This window comes from Callionymus lyra, chromosome 1 (assembly GCF_982586985.1).
Source record: "Callionymus lyra chromosome 1, fCalLyr1.hap1.1, whole genome shotgun sequence".
In the NCBI taxonomy this organism is placed as follows: domain Eukaryota; kingdom Metazoa; phylum Chordata; class Actinopteri; order Syngnathiformes; family Callionymidae; genus Callionymus; species Callionymus lyra.
In genome coordinates, this window is record NC_141818.1 from 6,253,892 (window position 1) to 6,277,490 (window position 23,599).

The window sequence follows — 23,599 nt, forward strand, 5'->3', positions numbered from 1 at the left end:
TGAGTCACTAAGATATGACATAAGGGACTCGTAACCGAGATCTTGTGCAGGAAGGACAAGCCAGGTACACAACCCAAGAGCCAGGAACCCAATCCAAGAGACTTTTTAAAATGCTCTACATCACCAGGCTTCTCTTGAATCTCAAATGTTTTTTTGCTTTTTTCGGTCAAAGGTATTGTTCCCAATAAGTCATCAATAACAACACATAGTGAATTGCAAATCACATGGAAAGTTGTACAAAAAGTAGATAAAAACGGTAACTTTAATACTAAGTACTTAAAGGGTTAGTTCACCCAAAATTCAAATTTGGCGAGTTTTCTACTCACCCTCTTGTCGCTGTTGGGATTATTTTAAGAGTAATTTGTGTCTTTTTAGATTTACACTCAGAAATGTGAGTCCGTATGACTCAAGCTCACTTTTCTTTTTCCAAAATGACAAACTTAAAAACATCTGAATATATCCATTCTCACCTTTAATGCTCATAAAAGGCTGACATGTTATACAAATACTGAATAAATTAAAAAAAATATGGCACAAGCTAATGTCTACTGTCTTCACTCGAGTAGTGTTTCCTGTCTGTGTAGCATGTTAGCCTTTTAGCATCTGCTACAAACACACGTGAAATAAGGAGTTTTAACGTGAACAACATTCATTTGTGTTCTCATGGGCTTTTTTTTCAACCTTTCGTGATGAAAAAAGTTTCCTTTTTTTGGGGGGACATTTGCGCAACATTTATTTCTGTTCACATGGTCCCTCAGATATTGAACTTTGGTTTTCAGGCATTATTTACCAAAATGTATTTGTCTTAAAGTGGTCCGCCAGATATTGAACTTTAGTTTTGAGGCAATACCCCATATATTAAGAGACATTGATTTTTGGCCACTTTTTAACTTTTCTTAATGAAAAGGGTTTCTTCCCACTGTATAGAGACTTCAGAGAATCACATTTTCAACATTTATGCAACGTTTATTTTCTGTTCACATGCTCCGCCAGATATTGAACTTTAGTTTTGGGCCTATATATACTGTATATATATATTCCTTTTTTGTGGGACTTTAGAGAATCCAATTTTCAACATTTACGCAATGTTTATTTTCTGTTCACATGATCTGCCAGATATTTAACTTTTTTTCCCCCAATTTTAGAGATTGAAGATTTTTTGGCCATTTTTCAACTTCCTCTGGAGAGGGTGTGGTTACACAAGAGGGACGTTACGGACGAGGAGTATGAAGGTATTTGGATGTTTTTTAACATCTCTTGGACGAAGATGAGTCACAAAGTGGGTTCTAGTCTCAGGGTGAGTAGAAACTGAGTGAAATCTATCAGAAAAAAAGCTTTAAGATAAAAAAAACCCTCTTAATAACCACTAGTGAGAAGTACAACTTCTTTGCTACACACACACACACACACACACACACACACACACACACACACACACACACACACACACACACACACACACACACACACAGTGTGTAATTTTGGCCTCATTCCCACAATATGAGCTGTTGAAACCTCCTTTTCTTTGTAGCTGTAATTCCAAAACATGTAGTTGTCGTCGTCTTCTTCTTCTTTGGTTGTCGTTTCCTAGTTTCTCAAAATAAAAGCACTCGTGTTCACGTTGCCACGACGACCGATGGAGATTCCAGTGTTTGAGCCGAGATCAGGAACAGAGATTATCGAGTCCAACAATCATTCAGAGACTCCTCAATGAGAGTCAAACGGATGTCAAAGGTCAGGAATTCAATGTTTTTTTTTTTATCGGAGGACGAACATAGAGATGGTTAATATTTCGAGACAATATACTGTACATGTATGTTTGTCCCAAGACAAAATACTGTACTGCTGAAGTATTTACCATGTCATGTAAATGTACTTATTTCTGACCCACGGGTGGTCCATGCATCCGGTTCAGGTCGTTAAAAAAAAACAACCTCATCCTTGCCTTTTTTACTTCCATCAGCTTCTGATCCGGCCGAGCAGGAATACACAGTTTTACGCGGCGTTCTCCCGCAGCCGTCTAAATAATTAGCTTTTGTTGTAGAAAATGATGAATTTGGGCAGTTAATTTATTGATCGGGCGGCCGCTCCGATGTGCTTTGCTTCAGCGAGCCATTAATCAACCGATGAAAACAGCTAATTCTCCTCCCGCTCTCTTTTTTTTTCTCCCCTCCTGTCTTTTTCTGTACGTTTCCTGCTGAAAACATGACGGAGCGTGATTGAGATGATGATGATGATGATGATGATGATGATCTGGAGATCAACTCTTGTGACACTAAAAAAATCTACTTTAATTTCCATTAGATTTAGAGACCTATATCGGATTCGAACCATCGGTCTTTCCTCGCTGGCGTGGACCAGGATCTGGCGACGACCAATCGGACGAGGTGTTGTTGCTTCACATTCTTCCGACGTTTTTTAAAAAGAAAAAAAAAAAAGTCGTATAAAGTCAACAAGAGCTGGTTTTCAGACACTTATGTTTGTGTTTTTCTTGGTTATCAATCCACCAGAGGTCCTGAGGATGACGAATGGGGGCTGTCAGGGCGACGCCAGTCATAACACACACTCGACACACACACACACACTCGACACACACACACACACACACACCCACACACACTCGACACACACACACACCTTTCAGACGCTGCAGCTGATGTTGTTATCCACAGCGGCTCACAATGACTGATGTTTAGACAACTATTGTGTGTGTGTGTGTGTGTATGTGTGTGTGTGTGTGTAGCGATGTGAAAGCTCGGGGTCGCGGATAACAAGACGGACTTCACTTGCAGTGAACTTGGCTGAAGTCCATCCCAAACACACTCGGACACACACACACACACACATACCACGCGGCGTTCTTGGGCCCACGTGGTGCGTTCAAGTGCAGTTGGACTTTTAGTTGAATGATTGTTTTAGGAACCTTTGCAAAGTTGGTGGACATTGTTAAGTGAGTGAACCAGAAGTTGTTTTAGTGTTTTTGTTGAAGTTTAAGTCCAACATTGTTTGTGTTTTTTCTTAACACAGGATATCATTTGTGTTTATTTTGAGAAAGTTGTGCGACTAAGAAGGAACAATGATGAAAACAGGGATGGATCATGTCCAAAGGGGGCCCTTTAGCCAATTGAACGTGGCCCTCAGTTATAAACTTTAACATCCAACCAGAGAATGTTAAAAACACTTTTTTGTTGTCGTTACCGTCTTCCTGCTTGAAGATATATGAGCTTTTATTTTGAAGGTTTGAACGTGTTTACTTCTTGTTTTCCTTTGATCTAAAGTTTGGACGTCCCTTCTTTAGATAGTGTAAATTGATACATGGTAGCAGTAGCTTTTTATGAAAAATATTCCCCAAAAAATATAAAGGTAAAAATGTCTTTGATCTGCTGGGGGGGGGGGGGGGGTCAAAAGTTAGTGGAATGTCAAATCAGATCAGAGATATTTGCTTTGATGTACCGTTAATAAACACTTTTTTTTCCTAAGCGATGCAGGTAAAGTTATTTTAAAGGTTTAATGTGTCATAAATTGCTTTAAGTTGAATGAAAATTTGCTAACAAAAATAGTTTAAGCAAAGAAATGATTAAAAATTGTCTTGAGTAAAGCACAAAAGTAGAAAGATAATGGAGTGAGATTTAAAAAAAAAAAAAATCAATCTAAAAGAATAAAACCGAGAGAAAAAGTTGTCCATGGATTCAATTGGTTTATCGGAAAAAAGTGAAATATATTAGAGAAATGACAACAAATAAAAACAAGGAAATAGCAAACACGTGTAATTGTTGGCATTGATGTAATAACATCATAAAAAAAACATGTTAATGTGAAATTAAAATCAAATTTAAACGAAACTTTATCAATTTCCACTGAATATTTTCCACATTTTTTGAACTTGTTGGAGCGAAACATGAGGGAGAACCTGATGGAGAGAGAGGAGGGGAGAGGATGAGGAGGGGAGAGAGAGAGAGGGAGAGAGAGGAGGGAGAGAGAGAGAGGGAGGAGAGAGAGAGAGTGGGGGGGCCGGCAACCCTCGCTCCGCTAGTTCCAAGACTCTCTGGACAGAGTCCGCTTCTCCTCGATGGTTGACCGCCGCCGGAGGAGGGATCAGATCTTCCGCTTCTGCCCTGAAGACCAACCTGTCGTCGCAGCATCAAGTCCTAGTTAGAACCTAGAGATCCAGGGGAAACTTCAGCGGAGCGTCAGCGCGACTTCAGCCGCTCAGCGACGCCTCTTTTCGGACACGGAGCGCGCGTGTGACCGCTGCTTTGGACCGGACCTTCCAGGATTATCCATGAAAGTTTTTTTTTTAATCTCAACCGATTGACGTCAAGACTAAAGTCGAGTTTTGTATGTTTGCTATTTATCTTTTACCTGTATTTCTTTAGCGCTCAACATGACCGAACTCTTTACATTATAATTTACAATAATAAATATTGACAATAATCCTGCAGGATTGAATGTATATTTTTTATTAGAAAATAATCAAGATATTAACTTGCAATTGTTGTCCTCGTGGCATCGTTAAAAGTCATATTGAGTTTTACATATTTATCATTCCAACTTGAACTCTATTACAAAAAGATCAACTCATATTTAAAATGTGCTGAAGACAAACTTCTTTATGACATTAATTCGTTTTTAAAGGTTTCAAAGAAGCACAAAACAGGATTTGACAATGATTGATGGAAGAGGAAACCGCGTGGGAATATTTCAGTCCATAAACGATATTTAAAAAAAAGAAATATCCCGTTACCCCCAAATCATCTCTGGAGAGAGTTATCCTCGGAAATTAATCTTTGTGAGGCTTTAAATCTATTAGTCGTCAGGATGTGGAATGTTCACTTTAAATCACGTTAGATTTATTGAAACCGATTTGAAATTGTAGTAGATCATTTCAATGAAATCTGGATTAGAAATAAATAAAACGTTGGTCAGTTGAAATGAAAAATTGAGAGATTCTTTTTATTCTAAAAAGGACATTTTTACTGTTTTTAAACTGAGACATGATGGTTAAACATTTTTGTATTTACTATTATATTTAAAATATAATGAATATATTCTTGTGTATTTCTGTTAGAATGTATGTGAGAATTTAAATACACTTTTTTTTTATTGTATTTTAGTTTCCAGGCCCGAGTGAAGTTACTTCAGTGTTAGTTTTGGATCATAAAATTCTATTTGTGTGGAGCTCCGGTGTGTTCTGACCGCTCTCTCTCGTCTCCCCGGCAGCTGGTGGGGCAGCGATGCTGAAGCCCGGTGACCCGAGCGGCTCGGCCTTCCTGAAGGTGGACCCGTCCTACCTGCAGCACTGGCAGCAGCTCTTCCCTCAGGCGCAGCTCAAGGCTCCGCCGCCCGGTGACCGCCTCGCCCTCCCCATGGACCCTCACCGGCCCTCTCGCCTGCACAGCCACCTGCTGGCCGGCACCCACTGCTCCTCCTCGTCCTCGTCCTCCTCCTCGGTTTCATCCTCGGCGTTGACCCCGTCGTCCTCCCTCTCCATCTCCACCTCCGCCGCCGGACTCACCCAGCTGCCCGTCCCCCAGCAGATCGCCCTCTTCGGGCAGGCGTTGGCGCCGGTCTGCTCGGGCCCCGCGGGGTCGGCGAGCGACCTGGTGGTGGTGGTCCCGCCCGAGAACCAGCAGGCGACGGGACGCCTCCACCCGCACAAGGACCAGAGCTGCGGCGGGGCCGGGGTGGGGGTGGTGTCCTCGAGCGTGAAGGGCGGCGGCGGCGGCGCGAGGGAGGAGGGGTGCAAAGGTGGGACCACGTCCCGGTTCAAGCTGACCTCCGAGGAGCTGGACTACTACCTGTATGGGCAGCAGAGGATGGAGATCATCCCGCTCAGCAACCACACGGGAGAGCTCAACAACCGTACGTACGCTTTGACCTTTGACCCTTTTGACAGCCAACATGTCCTACAGTTATAAACGTTCGGCGATTTTCATCATGTTGGAGATAATAACGCGTAATTGATGCTTAAATTAATGAAATTAATCTTGTTTTGTTTATTTAAACAATTAACAGCCAACTTAAAGACATTCAAAAATGTAATTACATTTTAATTCTGTTTCGTATAAATTTGAATTTACTATTGTTGTTTATTTATTTTATTTTTTCGCAAATATACAATTAAAATATTATATAAATAAGTCTTTAAAAAAATAATTTTAATGGTAAGATTTTAAATTAAAGCGTTTTAAATGGTGTTTTCTTTTAATTCTTTCACTTAAACGAATGGATGAGAACACTGGTTTAATGAAGAGCAAATAAAGTGCATGAGATTAGTGACAATCGTTACACACTCAGCGAGGTGTTACACTCGGTTTGACAGCTGCTCCGCCGGACAGTACAGAGGTCAACGGTCAAAGGCCAGCAGCCTCAGCGAGGACAGCAGGCCTGCGCGGAAGAAACGTCATTAAATCATAGTTATTATCATTTTCTAATACAACACTTGGAATAATGTCGGTAAATATTAGTTAAATCAACCATTTTACGATGTATGAAAAAATGTTACTGGAAACATCCGTTTTTATTTATTTTTTATAATTTTGGCTGCGCGCGTGTGTGTGTTTGAGTGTGTGTATCGACAGAAAACCTTCATGCGTGTCAGACTGGTGCGTGTGCGCGCACCCGTCCTCCGCTTTCGACCTCGCGCCATCGCCTCAAGTGTCAATCAAAAAAAAGAGAAGAAAATGATCGTCCAATAATGCGAACGCGTCCGTTTTTGACGCTCTTTTAATCGAATTAATATGAATTAATTTTGAAAAAACAAAGTGTTTGACAGATTTGATCTAATTTATATTTCGATATATTTACCATTTTATCGATATTATTTCTATAAAAAAACATACGTCACGCTTGAATTAAATTAAGTATAATTTATTTATGGTAAAATAATTATTGAACATTCGAACTTTTGTGTGTTTTCGCAAATATTAACGAACGTTTAAATAATTAAAAGTTGACCAGAAATGTGTGGGTTTTTTTTCTCAAATATTCACTCACATTGATCGTAAATTTCGTTCACATTGAACGAAACTTACGATCATAGTTTTATATTTAAACACTATATTAAGTGGTATTTAATGATTTATTATGACACCATTTTATTGCGTTAATTCTCCGTTCAACTTTGAATATTCACATTTGGATCCACGATGACGATGATGATGATGATGATTCTGTGTGTGTGTGTGTGTGTGTGTGTGTATTCGGCGGTGATAAAACGGACCATCAGCAGTAATCTGCGTCGATACGCGCCGGCAGGCCCGATGAGGGATGGAGGGACAAGCAGGAATTAATTGCTGTATATAGTTTTGTGTTTGTGGTGAGGGTGAGGAGGGGTGAGGAAGAAGAGGAGGAGGAGGAAGGGGGGAGAGTATGAGGGGAAGAGAGAGAGAGAGAGAGAGAGAGAGAGGGGGGAGATCGATCCACCAGGCCGCTATTTATCATCCCAACACGGCCGTATTGAGGTCTCAAGGGGGCGCGTGTGTGTGTGTGAAGTGGGTGTTTGGGGCGAACATAAAGCGGTTACATAGACACACACACACACGCGCACTAATACACACACACGCGCGTCTCTATATCTGTCTTTTAATTAAAAACTATTATCTTGATTTCAAGAGTCCTCATAATAATGGGGCAGAGAAATGATAAAAAAGTAGTTTACGGTTCAATTCCCTCGTTGAAATGAGAAGTTATTTACTATTCAAGCAAATATTATTATTGATTTAAATTCTTCTTCCTCTGTTTTTAAATATATCAAGTCTGAAAATTCGTATTATTTTATTTATTTTCTGAGGATTAAACAGAATCCAAAGAGTAGAAATTAACTAAAGATTTAAAGATACTTTTTTTTTCTTTTAGTTGCCAGATTTGCTTCTTCATTTAAAATACACACTGGTTGTCGAAGGATGTACCGTCAACGTTTTAATAGGCTTTGTTATGTTACATCTGTTAAATATCTGAATCTGCATCAATTCTGATAAAAATGCTGATCTAAAAACATTTTTTTCTGGTGTGAAATTACAAATATAATCCTGTATTCTAGTTTCTACATTTCCCTCTAATCCATTAAAAAATATATTTTTAAATTAAAATCATACAAACTTTTAAAGGATGGTATTGATATGATTTTAACACAAACTATTTAAAAAATACATGTATTTCCTTTTTAATCAACCTTGGTTCAAATATTTTCTTGAAAATATTGGTTACTTGGCTTGATTTTAGGTCCTAAAGCATTAAACTTCGTCTTGTATTAAAGACCCCGGCGTGTGAGAGAGCGCCTCCTTCCTACAGAGATCAGACTTGCAGGGAAAAATGAGAGTCAAAGGTCAAACTCTGACTCTGAAGAGCTTCCTAAGCGTCCATCATGATATACTTGACTTCATAAAAGATAGTTTAAGATGCTGGATGTTAGTCGTTTGCTGCAAATACACTTTATTCTTTTCGACCTCCTGGCTATTTATTGTTTTTTATTGAATTTTACATCCCTTCTTTTGAAAGTGTATTGTGCAGTAGAATGTTCTGGTCCTGAAGTTATTGCCGATAAGATCTTATAAACTCCATCTGGACACGAGGTCAGCGTCTATGTAATTGAATCACAAGAGACAAAGTAAGAAACTTTTCTATACATACATTTTCCCCTTTTTTATTGTTGTTGTGGAGGATGGTTGTCTAACCTTTACCTCACTAAATATTTGAATGTTCCTCTTTGGAGTATCTGCCCGTAAAACAATGTTGCGTGTGGAGAGCCGGTGTTTGTTTATATTATTACACTCGGAGATGTGTTAAAAGGAAAGTTGGAATTTTGGCTCAAAGAAAGCAGGAGTGGCGCGAGCATTAGAACCGCGGTTATGTTCCTCGCCAGATGTGAGTCGTCATTAACATTTGAAAAGCTGGCCACGCATACGAGAGTTTTATTTAAAAAACACATGAAACAATTACAAACTATTAAGATAATAAGGAGATTAAAATCTTTTTATATTTGGGTAATTTCATCATAAAGTTGATTCCTGTCAAAAGCTAAACCTTTTGATGATTGAATTAAACTTTATTTATACAGTGATTTTTAAACAGCGATAGTAAAAATGTTAAAATAAGGTAGAATTAAGATAAAATAAGAACCACATGAGCATGTTTATGGATAAAAAACAATTTGTGTTAGCAAAAGAGGAACTCTTGGACATGCACTTGCAGATTCACAGACTTCCTTAAATGCTCGTAGAAAACTATGAAAACTATAATCAAAATAAAATACATTTTGAAGTATAAACATTTTAGTCATAATGTAAAAAAACATCCTAAGATTTTATTCGAAACGGTCCATAAGTATATGAACAAAATGCACTTATAAACCAAATAACAAGTCTTGATTTTAAAATATCAACATCATCTGCAGTGAATCGATATATTTCGATATCTTTGCATTGTTTTCGTAACAATTTTGAGACGCTACATTTTTAATCTACTGATTGTTTCATTTCTCTTTTGGTCGAATTACAAGAACTAAAAAAAATCCAAATATGATCTTTCAAAGCTGCTGGAGCCGACTGTATCCTCTCGTCCTCAGTCACCGCCCGGGATCTTGCGGGATTTTATTTGAACTTCTGCTGCCATCTAGCTGCCGGAAGTTTAAATGCGACACAAAAATGAACAAATGGCCAGTCATTTTTTGTCAACTGTAAATAGTATAATCATATAATTTTATTTTACACACACTTTAATGAAATATAAATCATTAAACAACTATGATAAAAATAAAATGGGATTTGAATATATATCTACACTGTATATAATAAATAAAAAAATTGTATACATTAACAAATAAATATCGATATACTGTATATATCGGTGTATTAAGTATTGATTTTTGATTTTTCTCACACGTCTTATTTTTATTAATGTTATTCTGTTGGATTCACAGATATTGGTCGTAACAGTTAAACTTAACTTAACTAAGACTAAATACCAAGGACTGAGACTATTATGAAGAGAGTAGACATTTGTGCAATGAGGTAAAAAAAACTCAACGTCATAACTTGTTGGAGATTTTTTTCGCGATCGCGATCCCTACACCGTCTGCCTGGTCACGTGACCCCCCTTGTGTGTGTGCGAGACCCCTGACAGCTCCACGAGGGATCCGATACATCAGTACCACATCAGGCCTCAAATATTTACACCACGTCAGCGAACGTCTCGGAGCCGCATCGCTCGGGTCAACAAACAAGACGTGAGCATCATCATCCCGGGGGCGTCGTCCATCTGCGTGGGAACGGAACCTGGGAAAAGTGCCGGCGGCCATTTTCCCCTCGGTTTTTTTTCGCAGAAAGTTTGGACCGAGCCGAACCTGTCTAAACACTGCTGGGAGTAAGAGAATACTGAGTTTGAGTGACGGGTCACGCAACAAGTTCAGGGCCCGGTTCTTCAAACGAGGAGCAGAAAGTCTTGAGTTGCGGGTCTATCCGCTCGTTCACCTTTAATCTGGCGGCGGAAACAATAAACATCTCCGTCTGATTAATTAGCCGCGATCCGAGCGCCCCAACATTTTTCCCATTAAGTGGAGCGAGAATTGCTGTCAGATGTTGCGGTTTTTTACGAGCGACCGTAATACACTTTAATGTCGTTCCATCCATCGTCGCTGTCAATCCGCTGTTTTTATTCCAGGAGAAAATCAGTACGAGTCCCGCCGGTGTCGGCCTCGCTCTCCCCCGGTTTCTGTGGGAGCTTGTGTCCAGATTATAATCTCTGGTGTTGCTACAGTCAATTAACATCCATTACTGTCAGGCTGAGTAAATGTTGACGCTCGGTAATTCCAGCTAATTCGCCGCCTCTCTGCGTTTTTTCACCAAGAAAAACAGCCGAGGAGAGGATTCTTTCAGTTAGTGTTCTCATCTGGCTGCGGCTCGTTTGAGGAACGTTCTCACAACTTCATCCTTCGCTTTTAACCCCTCGAGTGACGGACGACCAGTCATTTTTGGTCTTTTGGGACGAATAAATGAGCTTTTTTTCAATGAGATGAAAGCTTTCAATCTGCTGTTTTAAATCTGAGACCGTGGTACTCAGAAGGGAAATTAGTATTTGCGTCTTGTTTACGAGTGAGGGGACTGGACGCCAAGATATGAAATGGTCCAGGAACTTTTCGTTAGTCTCTCTTGGTGAAGATAGAGCTGAGCTAAAAGACAGAAGAAATATTTGTCTACTGGTGGACTTTGTCGCGATGAAAGGATCAAAGATACAAGTTTTCCCAGAACAGCGTTCATGCCAAAGACACTAATTTACTTCAATGTTGTTGCAAACTGTTGTACTGCAATATGGTATTGGGGATTGGGGGGGGTGTCCATCAATTTGTGGGTTCAGGTCGCAGGTGTGTTTTTAAGAACATGTTTTTGGCGATATAGCATCAAAGGATCTGATGAACCAGATATCACGAAACAAGTTTTTTTTTAAATTTTTATTTCACATTAGATTCAATTGTGATTCTCTTATCCACCGTAATGACTTTCCACTTACCTTAGACCCCCCTGTAGACTAACCCAATTCTTTTGATGAACTTTAAAAATGTGTAAATCGCTTTGTTGCTTGAAAACGATGACCACACAGTCTTGTGTTGTACGACAAGTGACACCAAATCCAACTTTCCTTGTCCTGAGTTAATAGAAACTTCTCTCTTGATTATTGTAAATAAAGTATTTGATTCTTTGAACGCAGTAAACAGTTTTTTAATTGATATATATTTATATATTTTTTTCCTCAGGCTGCGACATGTGCGCCGACAACAGGAACGGCGAGTGTCCGATGCACGGTCCGCTTCACTCTCTGAGGCGACTGGTCGGCACCAGCAGCACGCCGGCGCCCGTCACGCTGCCGGACGTTCCTGATTGGCTGAGAGATCTGCCCAGAGAGGTGGGACTTCCTGTGTGCGCACTGGTTTTCTGGGACGCGGTGGATTCCACTCGTCCTTCCATCCTGTCTTTCCATTCTTCCATCCAACCTTCCATCTGACTGTCCACCACGTCTATCCATTCCTCCATCATTCCATTACGTCTATCCATCAGTCCATCCATCCATTGGTACATACTGTACGTCCATACATCCGTCCACCTGTTGATCCAACCCATCCATCCATCCGTCCAAACATCCATATATCTTTTTATCCATCTATCCATCCGTTCATTTTGTCTATCCATCCATCGATAAGTCATTCTGTCTGTCCTTTTTTTCCTCTATCCATCCCTACATTATCATCTAGCAGTCCATTTGTTTATCTTCTATCAATTCATCCATCCCTCCGTCCGTCTGTCCATCAATTTATACATCGGTGTATACATCCATCCATCCTTATATCCATCCATCTGTACATCAATCCATTCATTGATACATCCATCCATCCATCCATCCATCCGTATAACCATCCATCTGTACATCAATCCATCCATCCGTATAACCATCCATCTGTACATCAATCCATCCATCCGTATATCCATCCATCTGTACATCAATCCATCCATCCGTATATCCATCCATCTGTACATCCATCTCTATTTGTATATTCATCTATTGATACATCCATCCTTACCTTTATCCATCTATCTGTATGTCCATCCATCCGTCCATCATTTCCTCTATCAATCCCTACATTCTGTTTAGTAGTCCATATGTTTATCAATCTGTTCCTTCTATCAATTCATCTATCCTTCCGTCCGTCTGTCCATCAATTTATACATCGGTATATCGTTCCATCCATCGTTATGTCAATCCATCTTTACATCCATCCATCCGTACATCCATCCGTCCGTCCAGCCATCCATCCATCCATCCTTCCATCCATCCATCCATATATTCATCCATCCATCGATACATCCATCCATCACTCTGTACATCAATCCATCCATCCATCCATCCATCCATCCATCCATCCATCCATCCATCCATCCATCCATCCATCCATCCATCCATCCATCCATCCATCCATCCATCCATCCATCCATCCATCCATCCATCCATCCATCCATCCATCCATCCATCCATCCATCCATCCATCCATCCATCCATCCATCCATCCATCCATCCATCCATCCATCCATCCATCCATCCATCCATCCATCCATCCATCCATCCATCCATCCATCACTCTGTACATCAATCCATCCATCCATCCACAGATTCTTCCATCCATCCATCTACCCGTCTTGTGGCGAAAGGTCAGAGGTGAGACTTTGTTTTCCCTCCTCAGGTGTGTCTGTGCACCAGTACGGTTCCTGGTCTGGGTTACGGGATCTGTGCGTCTCAGAGGATCCCTCAGGGCACCTGGATCGGCCCGTTTCAGGGAGTCCCGCTGATCCTGGACAAGCTGCAGGCCGGCGCCGTGAAGAACACTCGACACCTCTGGGAGGTAAGAAGAGATGATGATGGAAGTTATCAACGAGAGTTCACCCGGCAACAGAGCCGCGGTTGAAGATTATTCATTCGTATGAACATAATTGAATAATCATCCGTCATCTTCACTTTCAACATTCCCTCTTGATTATATCTGTTTCGGGGGAGTGAGGGATGCTGGGAAAAGAGCGAATGACCGGTGAAGATGGATGAGTCCCCGATGGGCAAACTGGTAAAGGTCAATCACACGTCAGTTGACCAGACATCAGTCTCCCTGCTCTTGACCACCGCAGGAGGAGGAGGGGTCGACCTGGAGGGACAGGGGGGTCAGAGGTCAGCAGCTGGGCGTTGGATGTCATGGCTTAATAGGTCAAGTCCAGCCGGAGCTGAAGCTCTTCACGATGGGTTTTTTTTTCCTGTTAATTACAGAATACAAGTCTAGTTTGTTCACGGACGTCACATGGAAATAATAGTGTAAAAATATATCTAATCATATAATGTCCAACGTTTAGTTGAAATTATAATATTACTGACTTTTAACATTTAAATGTTCAGACAAATATTCATTTTTTATTTATTTTTAAGATTAAAAACGGTTTTATGTTAAAATTGCATCATTTTTAAATGAATCAACGTTTTTATATTACAGAAAAGGACACTAACTATAAACAAAGACTTATTAAAATGATAAAATACACTATAAAAAAAAAACAACTAACAATTTAGCTGCAATTTATTCATACAACTTTACTACTTAGATTAAAAATATTGAACTAGCATGTAAACTATTGCAAATAATTAATGGATACACAACATAAGTGCAAATGAATTATCTTAAACCAAGTTATTTATAGATAAACATTATCAATAACATGTTAAAAAGTTGAGTTTAGTCTTTAAAACACTTACTTACTTGCTTTTAAATATTGTTAATCACAGATCGTTTTTCTTTTTTTAATTATAACTTTGAATTATATATAAATATATACTTAAAGTTAAACATTTTGAGAAATTATTGGAATAATATTGTAATTCCATAAAAGCTAGTAAGAGTGTAAAAATAAAAATGTAAAAGAACAGTTAAAATAGCATTGCTTCGTCAAATGTACGTGGCAACAATATTTTTACACTTAAACCAATCAAAATAATTGAACATGAATATGAAAAAAATAATATATATTCCTTGAATAAACAATTATCTGCAGACGAACACCCTCCGTGCTCGACTCCTCTGCCCTCGGCGTCGGCCCTGCAGCTTTAAAGCGCTCATTAGGTCTATCGACGACGGAGCTTTACACACAGATCCCATTAAAGTCGGTTATTGACGCCTCCACAAACCCGAGGAGAAGTTTGTCCTGCAGCCAATCAGAGCGGCCGTGTCATGTCGTCCATGGTGTCCAGCGAGGGGCCACTTTTAATTAAGACCCCTGCTGAGCTGGAAGAGTCCTGGATCCTCCGGCGCCGCAGTATTTTACTCCTGGACAAATTGATCTCTGAGAGGAAATTTAGTGTGAAATAAATCTGCTGCTGGAGTCGCTCACGTCTCTGGGCTGCTGGTGTTCTGGGTCTGAGGGACGAGGTCCTGGTGTTTTTAATGTTATTAAGGTGTAACTTTAAATCCATAATCAGATCTTAAATAGTAGGGATGTGGAATTAAAGACAGCAGTGTCCTTAAGTAATTCATTTTATTTATTTATTATTTTATTTTTTTGTCGTATGTCCTCACTCAATTTATGACTTTTATTTTATTAAATTAATCTTTTATATGCCAAACAAAGAGTAACATTAGTGCTGCCGCTTTTCTCCTTTTCATTTAAAAATGAATTTGATAAAAAATAAATAAAAATAAACAATGCTTTTAAAAATTTAAAATAAATGTATTTGAAAAAAATTGATTGTTATTTAAAATAAAATATAAATGACATGTTTAAATATAAATGATGCAGTCAAAAGTAAAAATGAATTTTACGTTTAAAAATAAAAATAAATTGTGTTTACAAATACAAATAAACTATTTGTGTAAAATAAGAATAAATGTGTTTCAAAAAATAAACAAGGCCTACATTTTTTTTAAATGTTTGCGTATAAAATTATGTGTTTAAAAATCAAAATAAATGCCAACCAAATAGTGTGTAAATACAAAAAAAAAGGCTAAATTAAAAAATATATAATTTTTTATAAACAAACTTGATTAAAGTGAACATCAGGATCCGCATAAATTAAGGTTAAAATATTAGCAAATATTGTAAATTATTACAAAATATTAGCGAAAACTTCAGATTCTTCAGACGAATGAAGATATTTACTATAACATTTAAATTACATTTCTAATAATATATATACAAACATAACTAGCGAACAATCAAATCATTGAGGCGGATTTTCAAAATGAGTTATTAATATACTGATGCATTGGAGTCAATAAAACAACACAAATAATGAATATTTATTTATTAGTTCTCGGCCTAAATGACTTTATCTTTGGTTTCATAAGAGAAATATAGATGTTTATGTGTGGATACAATGGATGGAGGAGGATAGAAGTCAAAGATCGTACCCTCGTGATTTGGTCGACCTTCTTCTCGAGGTTCTGGTCCAGAGGGAGAAAAAAGCCTCTGGATATTCTGTACTAATATCTGCTAGTGGACAAGGAAAGACTCACAACCTGGCAACAGTCGAAGGATTAAAAACATGGTTCAAAACCATCCTTGTTATGGACTATAATGTGCTGTACAAACATGTACAGACCCTGACCTCTGACCCTTCCCCTCCAGGGGCTTGCGGCTGTTTTCCCTCCCTCAGATTCGAGTCTGGCGTAGCTGTCAGGTCTCAGACGGTGTTTAGTTAGTGTGAAGACGCGTGTTTCTCGCTGCTGTTTATCCGTCCGTCCGTCAGCAGCCGAGCGCGTCAGCGGTCTGCGGTCGCAGAGAGATCCAGTCTGTGTGGTGTCGTCACTCGGCGGGAATTCTTGGCTCCGTCGGAGCCGGTTCAGAGATGATATGTTGTCACAGATTTACTGGACTCTTTAAACATAGCTGTGAAATCACTGCTTGACCGCGGGCCACCTGGCAGAACCGCCGACCCACAAACCCACATCTTACACACTTTCATTTGATGATACTTTACATAACAACATGTATTTAATCTTTCAATGGAGGAAAAATTGCTGTGAGTAAGTTGGATTTTTTTTGCTATTCTAGTGAACAACATGGTCGAATTGGAAAAAGTTATTATGATCAATAACTTCTGCAAATACACATATTTGTTTTGGTGTTAAACATGTTTTATAATTTTATAATAGAGAAGAACTGTGAGCCTCGGTTGCATTTATCTCCCACATCTTTTTGAAGAACGCTGTTTAACCCCTTTATTAATTTTATTTATTATTTTAATATTCTGTTTTTTTATTTACTTTTAATTTCTGTTATTCATCATTATTGTCAGTTAATAGCTGTTAAATCAAACGGTGCTCATGGAAAAGATAGCGACGAACACCAAGATATTTTTCATCTTTACATCAAAGTTAGAAATCATGTATCATAGGATTAAGAAAACTGAGATGATGATGAATACAAACTTTGAATTAAACGGACATTTTTGATGTTAACAACTATTTACTTCTGGAGTAGTTGAGAAAGAAAACACACTTTCTGAAATTGCTCGTTTTTTGTTTTATACTTTCAGAAAACAATTGCACTTTTGTAATTGGCTGTTTCCCAAATCGCACACTTCTACACTTACACTGAATATTTTGAGTGCACAAGTGCGCCCGGATGAGCAGTGTGCGAAAAATGTAGTGCGCTGTGAGCACTCAATTGGCGCACTCAAATTGAGTGTGGATCGATGCACACTTTCCACCCTCGACGGCCGCCATCTTAGTGACGTAGATGACGCTAAACTGAAGCTACGTCACTGACGACGCGTTTGAACAGATACCGGCGTAAATGTCAAGAAAGAATGTAAAGAAAACACGAATGTTACCAAAAAACAACACAACGACAATAATTACACGACGAAAAGCAACGTATTAACTTGTTTCAATTGGAGAAAAATGCTGTCTTCTTCTACTTCTTGTAAAAGTATTTCTTCTACGGAAGAATTCTAATCTTAATCCGAATTAATCCAATTTACAAACATCACTGCACTTTGACTTCCTGTTGCATTTCCTCTAATTCAAAATGTAAAGTCATAAGTAGAAGCTCTAGTAGAAGAACTCACATCTCTCCGATCCTTAAAACTCTTCACTGGCTTCCAGTTTCTTTCAGGATCAACTTTAAAATTCTGGTTCTTACTTTCGGATCTATTCATAGTCAGACTCCTCCTTACATCACTGATCTGATCCAGACTTACACCCCAGCTTGGGCTCTGAGGTCTGTGGATCAGAATCTACTGATGGTTCCACGCACACGGCTCAGGACCAGAGGAGAGAAATCTTTTCAGGCTGTTGCTCCTAAGCTTTGGAACGATCTTCATCTCTCTTTGCGCTTGATGGATCTACTGACTCCTTTAAGAAACATCTTAAGACGTTTCTATTTGTTCAGGCTTTTCCTTGAATTTCTCAAACTCCTGTGTTGTTCTCAGTATTATCTTGACCTTTAAAGTATGTACTTTTTTGAGTATTGTTTTGATTGTTTAAGCGCTTTGTGACCCTGGTCTCGAAAAGCGCTATATAAATAAATATTACTTACTTACTTATTTACTTACTAAGTATAAGAAAGTGACACAAAAAGCTTTCGGGTTCTGAGGACAAACGAACGCGAGAACAAAGAGTGAACGTCGGTGTCGCTTAATTCAATCTCAAGATTGATCTTGGAAGGTCTGGTTCCCACAAAGCGGCTCCCGACGTGGGAAAAGTGATGAACGTAGATAAAAATTCCTCATCTCACCGCACGTCTGGGCAGCGATGGCACGGCGGCCATCTTTCCTCGTCCCGGTGTTGTGTGAGAAAGCAGCAGCCCCCCCGACGGGATCAGTCGGCGGGTGATTCGGAGTCGGCTACACAAATATTATTAGTTTCCCTGAATGATTATCGCCCGTCTGATTTACTAGCGCCTGTCTTCTGGCCGCGCAGAGCTAGCAAGTGACCGGCCCTCGCCGGAGGCCCCCGGTTTGTTGCTCTTGGGCTCTCGGGCGAAGAGTCGTGACGGCGGCGGTTTTATGAGGCCTGCAGCTGAGAAATGGACTCGACAACACGGAGACACCGAGAGCCAAAAGTGTCCAGACCAGGACCGAGGATTTACTACGTTCAGTTTTCGCATCCTTGCAACTTCTGCTGGAGCTTTGTGACTTTTCACAGAAATGTATTCTCAGTCCAGACACCCGTCTATATTGGACTCTCTCTTTAAACTCCTAACTTTTAAATGACATGTTGAGTAGAGTAACATTTATTCATCAGATACGTAACAAAGACACACATCTGCTCTAATGGCGGCTCCTTGTTAAGCCACATAACTGGTGAGGAGATGGTGAAGGTACTTTTCTATCACTTCCACAGTTTAATTCTCATCCTACATCCTTGTAAAAATGTCTGAGAAAATGTAAATGAGTCACGTTATTTTAAAAAAACGATCTCCGTCAATGTCATGCGTAACAATTACATTGTAACTTATTCTTTTATTTTTTATTTGTCATGAAGAACTCGGTAAAATTGGGTCGATATGGTTCAGTGTGAAATACTCATTCCATGGACGATCAGAAATTAAGGTAAATTTCGTATAAAAATAATAAATTTAAGCGGATTGACTTTAAGGAAAACTAAAACTTATGATAACAAAATAATAATAAACATAAACCAATTTTACCTGATATGTCTGTATTGTGTACACAACACAGTTGTAGTCACAAACTGTAACTGTGGTTTTTATTATTATGAATCTTTCTTTATTTTGTTTAATTTATTCATGGTTAATTTTTACTATAGGGTCATTTAACTTGTTGTTTCTTGAGATCCTGGAATCTCGCGGGATTAGAGACACAAATAGGAGACAAAACAATATGGGAATAAATCGAAGAAGAAGAAGAAAGTGACATGAAAAGTAAGAATGAGGTTTTTTTTTATTGGTTATTTTGCTTATTTAATTAAACAAACTGTGCATTTAGATGTTTCTGTTACGTCAACATGTTTTTTATTCCTAACCTTTAAACTTTCAACGTTGGTTAGCTTTCTCATTTTCTACTCACCCTCATGTCGACTAAGGGTTGAGATTATTTTCAGAGTAATCTGTTCTTTTTAGAGTTATAGTCAAAAATATATGTTCATTTTATTGTAGCAACTGAGCTTCCAGGGACGAACTTCCTCCAAAAAGACCCTTAAAAACATCCGAATACCTCCATAATGCTGTCATGTAACATCCCTCTCGTATTTGAAGCCTCTATGAGAAGAATTATTCTCTATATTTTACGCTTGTTTGTGGCAGACATTGAAAGACTAACAGTGCTATAAACTTGAAGTACTTACCGGTAATATCGTGATAATATCGCATTCAGAGTCTACTGTCTACACTCAAGTACTTCCGGTTTATATGGCTTGTTACTGTTTAAACGTCCGCCACAAACGAGCGTAAAATACAGACTTTTTCATTTTCCGGAACAATTCAAGGCCTCGATACAACATGGACATTAAATACGAGCAGTATGGAGGTATTTGGATGTTTTGGAGGAAGTTTGTCCGTAGGCGCTCAGTCGCTACATTAAAATGAACAATCATTTTTGGCTATTACTCTAAAAAGGAACAGATTACTCTGAAAATAATTCCAAACGCTTTAGTCGACATGAGCGTGAGTAGAAAATGAGTGAAGTTTGAAATGTGATCGGACGATTTAACCTTGTTAAATGCGCTACTTTCTCTCCCGCTTGTGCTGCGCTGAGCTGAATTAATGCATCTGTGCTTTAGCAGCAAAAAAACGATATTCCGTATGAACTTTGTAGTTTGAGTCACAGAAGATATGGATCCAAGATGTGAATTCTTACATAGATTTGAAGGGTTTCGTATCAGTTTTTGGGAATGAAATGTACGATTGTCTTTTCGATCAGCATCAACGGGATCTTGTGTCACTCTGGCTGGGGGAATATCTCTGTATCGTAATCGAGTTGGAGAAGAAACCGATGCAAGTGTTCCCCTCACGACCCGACACGGGGTCACCCTTCGTAGGACTCTTTCAGCCTCATTAATATTCCTCGTCGGACGCCGCGATACGATCTGATCTGAAGTTGTTTTTCACGCGACGATCGGTGTCGACGTCGCGCCGCAGGACGTGCAGCAGGTTTCGGGCGGCGAAGAAGTGGCTGCAGGAGGAGATGAAGAGAGAAGATAGCAGCAGAATTAGTGGAGCTTCATCGATTAGCTGCTGAACAGGAGCGGCCGATCATCGATCGTCTCTCAGGAACAGTTTAACGGGATTTAGCCCGAGAAAGAAGACAAGAGTTTGTTGTATAGATAAAAAGAAACAAAAAGGGAAAGAGGGAGTGATGAAGGAAGTTTTTCCGCCGTTGATATTGTCTCGAGGATTTCGTCCGGAAAACGAGGCTCAGATGTAGATGTAGAGTTGAAGACATGGACGGACGTTGAGGGGCCAAAATACAAACGTAGACTCCTTGAAAATATCTTCTTTAAAGGGTTTTCAAGATTAGTATACGTCTTGATCTATTTGTGCTTGATGACTTTGATATATTTATGATTGTTTTTTCAATATCTAAAGATATTTAGCATTACTGTGAGTTCTCTGACTATCTATTATTGGTTTAAATGAAAATACTTTTTTTAATTCATAACATAGTTAGCGCTCTAAACAGACTAATAAGAATAATCAAACTCAGATGATACATCTGAACTACACTTAACAACTTTTCTGTCTCAAATCGCAAACTTCTCTAAGAGCGCTGCTTTACAGTACACTATAGGAAGGTGCACTTGCTTTTGCAGTACGCAAATTCTGACAGCGAAGTACTGTCTTAAATCAAACTCTGCCGCTACACAAATAAAAATTACTTACTTACTTACTTACACTTGAAAGCACTTTTTGCCAATCGAAACAAGTTATTAAGTTGTATTTTATTGTGTTATTACTGTTGTTGTGTTTTTTTTGTGGTAAAAATGAGTGTTTTCTGGAGACATTTACGCCGGTATCTGCTTCAAAGAGCGTCAGTGACGTATCTTCAGTTTACCGTCATCTACGTCACCAAGATGGCGGCCGTTAAGTGTAGACTCAATTTTCTGGCCGTTTGAGTGCTCATTGTGCACTACATTTTGCACTTGTGCACTCAAAATATTAAGTGCAAGTGCAGAAGTGCGCGATTTGGGACACAAACTCTAGTTTTCTCACCCAAATAAATATTTTTGAAGACTCACTTTCTTACTCTATAAACAACTGCAAAAGTATTTTCCAACACCGCTCTCTCTTTGTCTGGCCCCCACTCAGTGAACTCATCACAACAGCTGAATGCGTTTAGCTAATTTGACCCGTCATCTTGCATTTTCTTTTGTTATTTCTGATCCTTAAATCCTGGCCAAAAATAAAGTATAGAGGCTTTTCTGCACATATAACCTCATCCCATTTGTTTTCGAAAAACTCACACGTCTTTTTTTATTTTTATGTAATTTTCGAGGGTTGAAAAGGCACATTTTAAAGTCAAATAAAATAAAATTGACGCGTGTAAATGTAGGAAAGTGACCACAGAGAAATTTGATGCTGCGTTCGACCCAAAAATAAACCCATATCTCAGCTCAAATGTTCCCCTGATACCCTCCTGTGTGTTTTTGAGAAACACGTGTCCGACCAGGAGCTCAGCAGATAAACCATCGCTGAGACACGAACACGTTTGCTGAACTCTACCCACAAATCTTGTCACACGTATCCATTTACATGCCGGCGCTGACCCGGAGTCGCGGCGAAGTGTTTCCGACTGATAAGTGAAAACACACAACACATACAGACAGAAATGTATCGCACAAATAAAGTGCACGACTTCACTGGCAGTGGATGATTTTTAAGGGTCAAAACGTTCTGTTTAATAACGCGATGGTGAGTTCAGGAACATAGAGGTGGTTCGGTAAAACCTGGCCCCGACGATCGGCCTCATCGCCTCGCTCGCGAACATCTGTAGAAAAGTGCGCGTCCGTGTTCATTAATCCCACCTCCGTCCGCCCGCGCTGATGCAGCGTGACGGTATTGAAGAGGCGGTCAGTGTGTTTATAAGGTGACGACCCGAGCCGATAGCCGCTCCGGCTGCCGTCGACGCGAATAGCGGAGCGATCAATTCTGTAAATGACTGAGGGGCTGGAGGGAAACGGCTTTATCTATTATTCGCCGCGTGTAAGCACTTTAATGTTCGTCTCCTGCATCGTTGCCCGGCGGGTGTGTTTAGCGGAGCCGGATGTCTTCATTTGTTCTTGTGTCTTAAGCAGCTTCAACGCTTCTAGTGATATATGACATGCTTTATATCAAAGTGAATCGTTGAAGTAAAGACGATGTTATGAATTTGTTCCTCCACTTTGTAAATCTTGGACTGCATGTACTAAATAGAAACACTTTCAACGTTTTTTTTATGCTTTAATAATCCTGTTCAGTTCGTCGAGATCGAGTGTTTATTGAGTTAGTGAGTCTGAAAGGATTATTTCCTTAAAGGGCAACTAACGTGTTGATTTAAGTGAGTCTTAAATAGATGTTGGACTCTATTGTATCATCCGTGTCTGTTTGTACAAAACTCTATTTTCATTGAAATATTTACATTAGAAAATGTGCACCGCGCACTAAAAAAAACACTTTTTCGGGAGATGAAATCTTGTTTATCATAACCACACCCACTCTACTGTGATTGGTCAAGCGTTGAGGTTGGTCACAGCGTGTCATCAATTCCGGAAGTCTCCCCCTCTAAGGGACTCGTTGCGTAAACAAAGCAGGGCGTGATTACAGCTGGCTGGAAAAGAAGTGAAGTCATTATTACATCATGATGGTCTCGTAGCCTCTCGTTCGCCCAGATTTCAGACGGGGGAGAACTTATAGTTACTTAAAGTAATAAGTTCAAAACTTGGTCATGATGAGGGACTTACTAAGTCTTGGAGAGGAAGACTTCAACATTTGAAACATGGGAGTGAGTCAGTTGTTGTTGTCGTCTTAGATGTTTGAGTCTTACTAAAAACCTTCGTGAAGAAATATGAATTCAGTTTCAGTTTAGGATTCTTTCAAATCCTACCATAGAATCGCCTGGATTACTCATGTCTGTTAAGAGT

General features: G+C 39.4%; 1 protein-coding gene across 1 annotated transcript in view; it reads left to right on the forward strand.

Moving 5' to 3' along the window:
* Positions 1-4,178: 4,178 nt before the first annotated feature.
* Positions 4,179-23,599, forward strand: part of prdm6 (PR domain containing 6) — a 57,251-nt gene continuing 37,830 nt past the window's right edge. Inside the window, exons 1-4 of the mRNA XM_087790214.1 lie at positions 4,179-4,338; positions 5,221-5,862; positions 11,750-11,898; positions 13,229-13,387. Coding sequence (XP_087646340.1) covers positions 5,235-5,862; positions 11,750-11,898; positions 13,229-13,387 — 936 coding nt within the window. The 5' untranslated portion in view covers positions 4,179-4,338; positions 5,221-5,234. The remainder of the gene's footprint in view (positions 4,339-5,220; positions 5,863-11,749; positions 11,899-13,228; positions 13,388-23,599) is intronic.